The sequence below is a fragment of the Boleophthalmus pectinirostris genome, unplaced genomic scaffold, assembly GCF_026225935.1.
Source record: "Boleophthalmus pectinirostris isolate CB_2022bp ecotype Guang Dong unplaced genomic scaffold, ASM2622593v1 HiC_scaffold_19, whole genome shotgun sequence".
Lineage (NCBI taxonomy): Eukaryota > Metazoa > Chordata > Actinopteri > Gobiiformes > Gobiidae > Boleophthalmus > Boleophthalmus pectinirostris.
In genome coordinates this window covers 19,962,474-19,975,545 of record NW_026571140.1, presented here as the reverse complement: position 1 = coordinate 19,975,545, position 13,072 = coordinate 19,962,474, and the positions used below count along the sequence as shown (strand labels likewise).

General features: G+C 37.3%; 1 protein-coding gene across 1 annotated transcript in view; it reads left to right on the top strand.

Annotated features, from left to right (window-relative positions):
* The window catches only part of LOC110175377 (MAM domain-containing glycosylphosphatidylinositol anchor protein 1), a 137,402-nt gene that overhangs the window by 109,311 nt on the left and 15,019 nt on the right, over positions 1-13,072 (top strand). Inside the window, exons 12-17 of the mRNA XM_055154973.1 lie at positions 1,351-1,367; positions 4,623-4,753; positions 4,827-4,850; positions 6,388-6,540; positions 7,061-7,222; positions 12,132-12,262. Coding sequence (XP_055010948.1) covers positions 1,351-1,367; positions 4,623-4,753; positions 4,827-4,850; positions 6,388-6,540; positions 7,061-7,222; positions 12,132-12,262 — 618 coding nt within the window. The remainder of the gene's footprint in view (positions 1-1,350; positions 1,368-4,622; positions 4,754-4,826; positions 4,851-6,387; positions 6,541-7,060; positions 7,223-12,131; positions 12,263-13,072) is intronic.

The window sequence follows — 13,072 nt, the reverse complement described above, 5'->3', positions numbered from 1 at the left end:
GGTGCAGTACATTGACTTATAATCATTTCCTGATGAATGATTTAACTTTAAAAAGTGAATATTACATTATTTTCTGAACTATGTTATAATGTTTTGTTTTGCTTCATTCACACATGCGTAACACACGAACCCTGCATATTTAGGCGGAGTTCTTCTCTCAAGCAGAAAATACTCCAACTTATGATGTGATGTGGTAATTCAGGAAATGCTCCGCTGTGTTTTTAAACTCCGTACACCTTCACTAGAATCATTAATCATATGGATAATTTTAAACCCTGTAATTTTCAATCTCTACTGAACAAAAGGTTAAAGGCAGCTGCTAACTTGAAAACTATTGTTTCATGATATCACAAGATAGGACAGAGTATTTTGAGCTTTGGAGATCTAGACAAACTGATAATAGTAATATTTCATTTAATATTTAATTCACACGTGAGAATGAAACACAATTCCAGGTCTGCTTTTGGCAACAGCAATGATGAGCTACTTGCCTTAAAGCTCACAAGTCCTAATCCTAACCTTTAAATCATGATGTTGATCTAATAGAGCTCCTGCATCCATGTGACTAAACCTGACAGGGACTCCATATTGGCAGGTGAGAATTAGTGGCAATGAATGGCACAGTGTCCACTTTTGAGGTTTCTTTGTCATTGTTCTGTGCCCTAAATCTGGAATATCCTGAAATCCTTATATCGTCAAAAAGGGTTCCTGGATATGTTTAAGAAAAATATACGCCCAAAACACATTGGTTTGACTTTAGTTGTTTGTGATTTTATTATTCAACATTCGACATTGCTAAGCAGTCAATTAATGATATGCAAATGAAGTGTTTTGCAAAGAGCATTTGGGGTCATTTCCTTCAAACTCTTTTGCCAAATTAATTGACTAAAGCTAATCGGCAAAACACAACCATACTGTTTTTTAATCTCTATGATACAATGGTTTAGTAATTCAAATAGAAACAAATAAACACCCCCATATCAATGCAACAAATACATTGGTATCTTAATTAATGTGTGACTTGATTGGCTGTTGGTCCATTTAGTTGCACAAATTCACTTCTCCTGTCAATCTGGAGCTTTGTAAATCCGGTAAAAGGCTCATGCTTTCTCCTACCTTTGATAATGTGTACATCCCGGTGTTCAAAAATAATCCAAAATCTCTGAAACTCCAGTAAAGTTTGTTCATTACGGCCAATGCGATTAGTTTCTATGGGACTTCTCAGCCACTGTCCCTCCCTGTATGGGGTTTGGAGGTGCATGCCGGTATTGCTCGACAACAACTGCAGGAGCTCTATAATGAAAAATTTACACCATGGGGACCTGATAATTGTCCCCATAAAGGAGGCAGGTCCAAATGAGGAGAGTGTGTGTATATGGGTTTTAGTCCCCACAATGTGACAAATACTGTACCTGCCCACACTTCATGGACTCTCACATCAATCCATCAAACTCCCTGTCTCTTTAAATGTGTCACTTACTGTGCGTCTGCTCATCTCTCATCTTGTACACGACTCACTTAGACCTGTGTTACATCCACTGACCTGGTGAGGGCAGTGTGATGGACCAGTGGAGCATGCACAGGAAGAGTTAGAATTCCTTTGAATCACACGTCACCACTCCATCGATCCAGTGTGGGCGTTAGGGTAAACACCCCCATACCATTTTCAACACTTTAATAGTATCTTTGACATGCCTTGTCAAAAACAGATACTATTCAAGTCAATATGAATTTTTATGTCACAACTAGTTAAATGTATATTATTGTTATTGTTATTATTGTTGTATAAAATTCAGAACTGACCTACTGTTCCGTATTGTAGCAGGGAACTAGTAAGTTTGAAATTATAGCATTGTAAGTGTGTGTCTTAAAGGTGCATTGTGTAACTTTTCTGGTGGAGGGCCCATCAAATGCTTTTCTCCATGGAGATGTTATTACTTTGTCTGGAATGGAATTAATTTGTCCGTGGAGACGTGATCCCGCTCACTGTCAGAATGTATATTTTTCTAAACATTTGTAAGCATTACAAACACCTTGAATTTGAATTCATTGAATAAATGTAAGGTAGAGATGTTTAATGCCATACTGTGGAACATTCAAGGCAGAGCAAAGACATAGCCATAGAAACGAGCAGTTGATGGACCTGCAACCAAAAAGTTGCACTGTGCACCTTTAATGTGTGAGAAGATATATAGATTATTATGGCTGCACATTTTCTATGACTCGGTCATCCCAGAGGATCATTGAAGTAAGCAGCAATAGGGAGCAAGACCACTTAAGATGGCATTTGACTTTTATGTAAAACATTTTCATAATTATGTATGTATTAGCCTAAAGGAATGACCTTGTTTTTTAATTATAGGTATGATCTTGAGTTCAGAATTTAGCAGACATACATACCTTACTGTTAGTGCTTACTGTTAGGTTCTGAATGCCTGTGAAAACCCTACCACAGGAGGTCACACATTTTCTTGCACAAATATAATTTGTAGATTAAATAATCACTCAAATTGCAATTACAATTTGCAGTATATTGTGCACTCCTAATTTGAAACCACATCAATTAGCCTTTAACATATTAAATTAAAAAGATGTTTGACTAGAAATACTGCTGCCTGAAAATGTACTTTTTCTTAAATGTAGCAGAGTTGGGTGTTGCAGAGCTGCCCCTTGTGATATGATCAACTCCAAATTTACAGCTCATTTTTCTGCTTTCCAGGCTTATTCCTCAGTTTGCCGAGTTCCTGCTTCACAAACAGTATCCATATTACATAAGCTTAGCCTCTCCATCCAGATATACTCCTCATTATTATGCACTTTTCATACACTCTATGAGCTGTTTGTAAATGTTTATATGAATGAACATGAGCATAAGTGATTGTTTGGCATTTTCTCTTGAATACTTAGATCTTTGGGATCTACTCCAGGGTCTGGTTCCATTTTGTTTACTTTACGTCCTTTGTGTTCATGGATTCATATACTTTATTTGTATTGTAACATTCACACTGTACTGCACAAATTAGCAACAAAAATCTAAAAGAAAAGAGCTGTCAGCGATGCAAAAATGGTATAATGTGATATGCCCAAAGACCTTGTGAATATGGTTCTTAAAAATACAGAAAGAGCGGCGAGTATGTTTTACAACTATAGTGCAAGGAGGTGCAATCAAACTGACTGCCAATGAAACAAGTACAACCAGCAATAAAAATAAATAAATAAAAACAGCTATTAGTGGCATGGTGCCTGGTGAAGAGGAGAGGATGTGTTTGTGTGTGGTGCCAGGGCTGGCATTTGGGGCTCCAACAGTATTTGGAGATGGACCAAACATAGCCGACAGTTGGCAGCCACGTGGAGAGGCACTGTGGTCCTGTCAATACAGATGATCGCTTTAGACGAGAGAGGACAATCAATGGCAATTACAGCTTATGGTTTGAATGTCAGTGTACAGGGGTGATTTGTAAACATTCCAGGACAGAGCTCACAAAGCTAAAAATACTGTTGTAATATCAAGACAGCATACTGTAGGACATTGGCTTAACTGCAATATTTAAGATATATTTGGGTTTTTATCATTAATTTTATTATAATAAAGTTGGTAGCAAACACCTACAATTGTTGAAGAAGTAAAAAAGACATTTAATGGTGCACTGTGTAGCTTTCTTAGTGGATAGTCTCATTTCTTTGCCAGGAATGTTGCACAGTAAGTGATTCAAAGTATTACGAAAAAGAACAGATACATTTATTTTATATCATTTATTACTTACTTATTCCTATATTGTCATAGTGTAATTAAGAGAATAATATGGGCTTTAAAATCATTCTTTGTACATGTGTTAAAGCAAGCTAAAAAAACAAAATCTATTCATTTCCAACATGTGAACAAGTTTAAGTACAAAACACTCATAGTTTCGTGTGCAGTATCCAGCCAGGCATACATTAGCAGATAATGGTGTTCAGTGGGTGTACTGAGGAGTGTGTGGAGTGGCTGACCTAATGCATTAGATTGAGTTCACTGTCAGGTCTTTAAGTAGCTGGGATCACACGCAGATACACAGCTAATGGATCCCCCTCTCTGTGGATGGAATAACACCACCATAGCTCCATTAAAAGTGTGACAAACAAAAAAACGCATTCACCTTACTTCTCTTAAAACAGGGCTGAGCTGTTTTTTTTATACCATGCAGCTTTCACTGCTCTGATTAGGCACACATGATCTGATCACATTCAGAAGGAGATTTTGAATATTATGGGCACTATGTATGAATTCAGAGACTTTAACCGAGGGATCTGGGTAGATGTACATCATTTCTACTTAGAATTGTGCAGGTAGATTATTGTAGTAATTTGTTTTATGAGTTAAAACTTGGCTTGTGTGACGAGGTGAAGGAGAGGCTGAGGGGCTGATGGTTCTGCTGCTGCTGTTAAGCATGGAGCTGAATGGCTTGAATGGTTATTGGTTGCAAGGTAACCCGCCTTGCCATTATTTGAATGACACAGTAAAAACTATAAAACTGAAAATCCTTGTATCTGTTGACCGGTTTAACATATTTCTAATTGTATGTGTTTAATTGTAGAACAAGCAGAACCTGCTGTCCAAGCAGATTGATCTAAAGGGTAAAGAGCCAGAGAAGGGTGCTACAGTCCTACACGATCACAGATCTGAGGATCCCTCTGTCCTATGAGGTCCGCCTGGCCCCCATCACCACCTACAGCACTGGGGATTACGTCAGCCGCATCATTCAGTATTCAGAACGTCAGTGTTTTTCTCATTTGAATAGAAAGGGATTTCCTATTGGATTTTAATGGATATGTCTCTTTTTTTCTAGCCTACACGTACCCCAGACCTTCAGGTAAGCATCTCCCTTTGTCACAATCCAACTGCATGTTATTGTGACCCCAAAATGATGATAAAGAAGATTAGGACCTCTGGTTTAATTTCAATGCTAATTCAGAGCACATCTTTCAAATAGATTCAACAAAACTAAGTGAAGAAGACAAACTTTACCGTGACCTAGCTTTGGTTTTGATTAAATCTGGTTGCTATGGAGCAGACTGGAGTGTGCAGAGCAGGGGCAGGATGTGTGAAGAAGCTCACCCATGACATTTTAAATGTCATGAAAGAGTGGTCATAATTGGACGATAGGAGACTGGTTAAGGACACGTGGCTGGAAGAAGGGTTTAAGATATTTTATGAAGACTGCCTTCACATCACTTCATGCTCAGGCTCTTCATTATGGGCTATAAAAACCCTGCTCTATCTCCTCCTGTTGTATGTCAGTGCTGTCTGTGTCCATCTAAGCTCTTACTCTATCCCTCGTCTCATTGTCTCTTCACCATCTCTCCTCCTTCACTCAATTGCATCTTGTCTATCTTCTTCATTAAGAGACACACAGCATTTTCTGGCAGGGATGACAGTTGGCTCGTCTAGGGTGAGGCAATTAAAACAACAGCAGATTGGAACAGACTGCGAAAACAACAGTGCAAATTGAAAGCAGTGCATGTATTGGAACGGCATGTGAATGGTAATAGATTAGGTCTGCTAAACAAAGAACGCGCTGCCCTCTTGGGGAGCAGTAGCCATATGCATCTGCAACACAATATTGGCTATGTGTAAGTCCGGAAACTTCAGGGATCAGGCTGTTCAAGATGGCTCACTTGAGTCAATTATCTTTTTAGTGTCTGATAATCCCACTGCTCTCCAGATGGGCTGGAGCAAAGGTGGCAGCAGGGATGAGAGCAGCAACAGTGTGTGCACCAACAGCTCACAGCTAAAACTATAACAGAACTATAAAAAAATGACATTAGTAACTACAACTGGTAATCAGCTATTAATATGTTGTGATCTAATTTATTCGGCATGAAATTGCAATTCACACTATGAGCAATAATCAATATACTGCATGATGTATTGCTGTTTTTAAGCACCGAATATATTTTAGCAAGAATATTTATTTGTTAAACCACTACAAAGAAATTCACTGCAAAGTTAATATGAAAAACATCAATTTTAATCATTAAAACAATGAATATGTTAAATGTATTGTATAAACAAGCTTTTCAAGCAACAAAATTGTATTGTGGTCACAAAGAAAATTGCAAAAAAAATAAAATAAATAAAATAAAAAAATTTGGTGATATATCAATACAACAGCCCACAATATTGATACTGCATTAACAAATTTAGTATCATGATATATCGATGTTTCAATATTTTATCACTCCCCTAATACATATAATACTAAATTTATTCATCTATGCATGCAACACTGAAATAGCCTGCTGCATAAATGACTTAGACGTGTTGTGAACACGGTGTTATATAAAATTAAATTAGGAGCATACCAGATACAAAGTTAGTGATGAAATTCTCTATCTCTTTGATTACAGATCACGTTTGTGGTTTTGAGGATGAACGCATATGTGGCTTCTCTCAGGACCGCAGCGATGTGTTTGATTGGACAAGACAGAATCACCTAACTCAGAATCCTAAACGCTCAGCCAATACTGGCCCAGAGACTGACCGCAGTGGAACAAAAGAGGGTAAGGACATACATCAAATGGTATATCAAATACTATTATTCTTTTAATGGCTACGTGTTAATGATCTTGACAATGTTTGAATTTAAGGAACCAACTGAAGAAAACATAATAAATCTTTTCATGGTGGAGACACACACATATCTGGTTGAATCTATCTTTTTTATTTGTTTATTTTATAGTGCTAGATGTACATTATCTAACATTTAAACAGATGTAAATATACCTGAATTTGCCATGAGACTAGATTAAATAAATTCTATATATATTCTATTCCTTATAGCTATTGGCACCGAATTCATGCTGACATTTTTTTATTCTTTCTTCAGTCCCACACTTGTGCCATTGCCTTTAGCAAAAATGTTATAAAAAATATATGTATTTTTTAATTAACTGAATTTAAAAAAAGGAAACAACTTAATGATCTATAGTTTAAACATAATTTAATCTTTCTCACTATTTTATTTTTAAACCAGGCCAACTCCAACACAGATAACTCAAATCAGTCTTCTTTTGTTTCCAGGCTACTACATGTACATCGAAGCGTCGCGCCCCAGAGTACAAGGGGACAAAGCCCGTCTTCTGTCACCACTTTTTAATGTAACCTCTGTCAAGAGCCCCAAGGGGTCTGGCCGCGTCCCATACTGCGTGTCCTTCTACTACCACATGAAGGGCAAACACATAGGTAAGTACTGGCAGTCCTCATGAAAATAATAAAACCTACAAAACTTTGCTCCACTCCCCTCCAGACATGTGTTGAAATTAGACAATGGTGTATCTACTTACTTTGGGTACTGCTGGGGTTTGAGAATGGTGGTAAACTTTGACCTTTGTACTAGAACAGTCCTCTGCAGTTGTGTAGGTGCAAGTCTACAGTGCAAAAGCTAGAAAGGAGAGCACAGAGACGAGTATTACCAAAGTTGGATTTCTGCTGGTGCTTGGTGCTGGAAGGGGGCAGTGGGTGTGTGATTTATGGCAGTGGCAAGACACAATCAGTCATTGGGGGGAGCTGTTCATCATAATATGCTCTGTCACACCACAAGAATGCATACATCTTGTAGTCCACACACCTGCACACACAGAAGCAATGGAGTACAGTGGCCCGGCATACAGTATGTGAGGCTGTATAGGGGGTGTGGTCACTTTCTACCCTCCAGGGAAAAAATAGGCCTGTCAGATATAGAAAATAAATTCCCTGCTATATATTCTTGTTCTTCTCAAATTCTTAAATAAAACGTTGTGTTTTACAAATTTATCAAATGTAAGTTATTCAAAGAATTTGTGCAACTTTTATGTATTTTTGAAAACAATACCAACATTTGATCAATATATATCTAAGTATACTGGATTGAATTAAATTAAATAGTTTGCAAGAAATTATTAGCTCATTAGTTTTACAATTTAAAGGTGCATTGCATAAGAAAGGCAACCCTGTTAGACTGCCAGCTTTTTATTTTTAGTTAAACCATTTATAATTTAATAAATATAATGACCTGTTGAACATCATACTGTGGAAACAAATATGGTGACAGACCCCCAACCAAAAAGGAGTACATAGTACATAGTGCACCTTTAATAATACTATTCTTTAAAAATACTATACTATAATAATGAAATACTATAATTTTTTAGATAATGTATTCTGTCTTTATGTACATTTTCATAAATATTAACATTTGCTTTAAAAGAGCTTTAGATTAAACCTTGTCTTTTATCCACACTTAATGCAACAGCACTATCACAGCATTAGTTCAGTCTGTTACTAGTTGTGTCCAGCTCCACTCTGTTCTCTCAGTCAGCTCCAATCTGCCGTAGCCTTAATTGCCTTACCTTGGCAGATCTCACACTAGTGCAGGCGAAACACAGGGGGACTCTTAATGACACAAAGAAACAGGATCAGACAATGGAGAGGAAGGAGGAAGTTCTGCAGCCTGCTCTTTAAAAGTAAACACATGAGGTTAACGAAGAGGCCAAGGGGACCTGCAGGACTCAAGCACAAAAATATGGTGAGAATGTGAGCAAACACGAAAGAGGAGTGGAGTGGAGGAGGAGAAGAGACAGACAAGAGTAGCCATCAAGCTGTCAACATGCTGCACTGGTGAGCAAATCTAATGGGTGTATACTAGTATATTGTTATACCATAGGCTGAGTCATTACTCATTAAGAAATGCTTTATCTATAATGATGTGGAAATTACTCACATTATCAGACAGAAATATTGTAGCAAGTGACAGACATTTTACAATAGACTGTGTAGTCAGTGCCATCATTCCGCACACGCACATTCCACACAACACGTAGGGCACCAAGTGCTGCACCACCAAAAAATCAGGCCCATGAATCCTCGCAAAACTGTCCATCTAAAGTACGCAGAGAGAGGCGAGAAGCCAGTGCCAGTGTGAACAGAATCCTTAGAAATCTCACTTTCTCTGTCTCTCCCTCTCTCTGCCTGGCGCACCACAAAGTATTTGTGCTTAGGGCACCCAAATGACTAGCAACAGCCCTATTCGTACTACCCTCAAAAATACATAAAAGTTTGACATTTTGTTAATCTTCTTTTTTAAATAATTGAATTTGCTTTGTAAAATTAATCACATATTGTTCAAGTGCTTTTTATTTTTTGTATTTTTTCTTTCTTTTTTTTTCTTTTTTTGCTGTCTGGCAGCTACAATAAGCAGGTTTTAATTAGTTTGTATTTGGCATTGGCTAATATTTTGCAACAACATCTCATGGTTCCACACAACCATTGGCACAAGGCTCCTGGACAGTGTTCATCTCCAACAGATGTTAGAAGTAGAGTTTAACAGGTTGGTCTAAAGGAAACTGACTAACAACTAGGGATGGGCATTCGATTAAATTTTCTTAATCGATCGTCGGAAGAATTAACGATCGATTATCGATTAATCATTAACGTTTTATATTAAAATGATCATCATTATTATTACTATCTGCACTACTAATCTGCATAAATAAATTCAACTTTACGACATATAAACCGTAACCACTCTAGAGCCACATCAATCCGTTTGACATTATAATGTGTTTAATTCAGTTTTGCGCAACTCTCACAGAAACTAAACTTAAAACCGCATCGCTAATTTGCATAAACTAAGCGAAAATAAAACTACAGCTCTTGTGTCGCTGATGCGGTCAATGTCTGTTGGATTAAAAGACATGATTCAGTGGAATACAGGTTAGTGTGACCATAGTTGCGTTTGTCAAAACCAGCACACTGTACGGGAGGTGGGAGGTGTGGATTTGTCATCGACATTGAGCGACTCTCACCTGGCAAAACTTTTTCCCACTGGACACCGAAACATATGTGCTGCTTTGTACATTGTGCACATGGACTCACACTTGTCCCGAACGCAACGGAAAGCATGGAATTTCTTGTACAAATCATCGTTAAATACGCATTTGTGCTTCGGTACGTTGCAGACTGACCGACTGTTTGTGTCTCGCTCCTTCTGAGTGCAGAGCTACATGTACGGACCCCTGTTTGGTCACGCTACGCACAGCAACCTACATTCGGTTTGTTGATTAAAATTAACGTAATTGATGAAATTCTTAATGATCAATTATCGATTAATCGATTAATCATGCCCATCCCTACTAACAACATATTTAAATAATGCTGAACAATATAAATGATTAGAAATACTTTACAGAGCCTTAAAATCTGTTATTGACATTTACCTTGATTATAGTATAGTATATAAGTATAGGCTGGATTAAGGAGAATGCATGCTAACTATTGCTGGAATCAAATAACATACAGCATAAGTGATAGATAGACATATAAATAAATAGATAAATAATAAAAGAATAGATTAATAGATAAATGTGGGTGTATGTTTCTGTCCAGTGTAGAAGTCTATTACTAGCACACTGAGAAGTAACATAGAGCATTTGCCTATCTTTCAATAATACATTTCTAATCACATTACTTGAAGCCATGGCAAGCAGCTATTTGCAAGTCTATGAGGTAGAAAATAGGCCTAATTGTATGTAATTGCATGTTTGTGTGTGTAGCTGGATGTCCCCACTCCCTGCTCTCTTGATGACTACAGCCGTGATAGAGCTATACCTTGGCTGTGGCTTCACTGACACTCTCACCAGCATATTGTGTTTTACTTCAACCCAATCAATAGACTTCTTATCAGGGTGCTCTTCTCTCTTACCCCTGCCAGCAGCTGTGTAGGTGGGAGTGGTGAAAGGCAAAGTGGACAGAATGGAGCTTGTTTAGTAGGGAAGAAGAGGGGCCTATATGTACAGATAGATACATAGGGGACAAAGTGGTGGTTACAAGTGGGTTATATCCCTAATGCCAGGATCATGTCTAGTCGGAGAATTTATAAGAACATTTTATAGGAAACTGTACTGTTCTTGTCCTGTCTTTTCTTTTAGTCTGCTGTTTTGTCTTTGCTTTATGGCTACCATTACTGCTGTATGTACTGTACAAAAATAACCTAACTAAATATAACAGAAAAATAACTTAAAGGCTCACTATGTTACATTTCTGATGAAGGGTCCACTATGATGGATATGTTTTTGCTTTGCATGAATGTTCCACAATGTCACATACATTTTCTGTATTTAATTTGTTCAGTTACATGTGTTTTCATTAAAAAATAAACAAATAAATAAATGCATTTTTACAGCAATAACACTTCAATGGAGACAAGCTGTACACTCAACCAGAAAAGTTTCATAGTTCTGTAACTATGTGAACTGTACACAAACAAACTCAGAAATACATCCATATTTTAAATCATGTAATATAAACGTTTTTCATTTGTAATAATCACAATTAAGCATGCAAGTTAGATGGAGTGCACTCAGGCAGTCCATAAGCACACAGACTGAGCCATGTTATGAGCGCAGTATATTAGCGGGAGCTGCAGTTGTGTATTTGTTTAAAGAGAACGGCGGTTGGTTAATGTTCCAATTAGGCCCAGGCTGAGGGTCGTTAACAAGACAAATGCATGCTCTCACCTTAGAGATCTATCTGAGAGCTGATCACTTCACTACGGCTCCCAGTGCATGCCCCTGTCTCTATGCCCTCATTACAGACTTAATTTTAATATTTATTTCACAAACTCAATTAAAGATATACTTTGTTTTTTTGTTTTTTGTTTTGGTTCCTTTTGCGTGCTTCTCTGCATGTTATTGCTTTGCCTGGTATGTACCACAGTATGGCTATAAACTTTGTTGGGAAAGTTACAGGTATGGTAGATAGAGACGAGAACCTATTCTACACCTGCAGCTGAATAAATACAAGAATAATAAGCTAAATACCAATTGTGAAAGATTCCAGGTAAAGCAATCACATCTGGAGACAAGCAGGTGGCAGGCGTCCATCAGAAAAGTTACATAGTGCACGTTAAGGCATGTTGCAAGGATACAAATGTGAACAATAATGAATTGTTTGCAACTTAAACACAAATATTTAATACTGTTGTTTGAGGAAAAAATACCACTGTACCTCAAAGCCAGTAATTTAATGCATACTAGATCTTTCAGTGACTGTAAATACATATACATATTGTGTCTTTCTCATTTAAATTAAATTAATAAAAATAAAATCTTTGTAGGAACTCTGAATGTTCTGTTGAGAGTCCGAAGCATCACGTCGGTGGACACAGTTCTGTGGTCCAAGTCTGGTCACCAAGGCCCAGACTGGAGGAAAGCCTTCTTTGACATCAGTCCCAGTGGACCTTTTCAGGTAAGAAATATTATCAAAATTATTAGGCTGATATGGCAAGTATTGTAAGATTTTTTTCTAGATCCATGAATCAGTCTTTGTAACATTTGTTGTTAATTTACTTATCCACATAGTGTTTGATTACAGGCAGTAGTATTGATAGATGAGCATATTGAAATGTATATTCAGCTCATATTTTGCCAGATGTCAGCAACAATCATATCCCCACAGAATCTGAGAAATTGCATACACTATAAGGAATGGTTTGAAGGGTCATATACACTGAGGGACTGAAAAACATCCTTATTTACAGCATATCATAATTCTTGGAAACAAATTAAACATTGCATTTTATTTATTTGTGTACTTTTGTCACTAGCTCTCAGTCACAGCCCAGATGTCAGATTAGTTGTGGTGTGTTTGACTTCCCCTCACAGATTTAGGGCTCTCTACAGTCTGCAATACATCAATAGTGCAATTTGGGATTAATCATTAGAGTCTGTTGACACATTGGATGTCCCTCTGGCTCTGTGACTGTTGAAAGTGTAATTTGTGCATTCTATGGGGTTATAGCTGAGTGATTTTGAGGAGCCAGTTTTTGCTAGATTATAGCTTTTGATTATATGGAAGTAGCAGAGGTTATATGGAAGTTGAGGAGGTTAAAAAAAAAGAAAATACAATAGCAAATTTGCGATGACATTTGCAATGTGTGTATAAAAAGTAGGATTCTTTGCATTCTTTGTAAACAACTCAAGGAGCAGTAACATTTGAGAGAAGACTGAAATATGAATTGATGAACTAATACAAGATTTTTTGTAAAAAGATTAATAT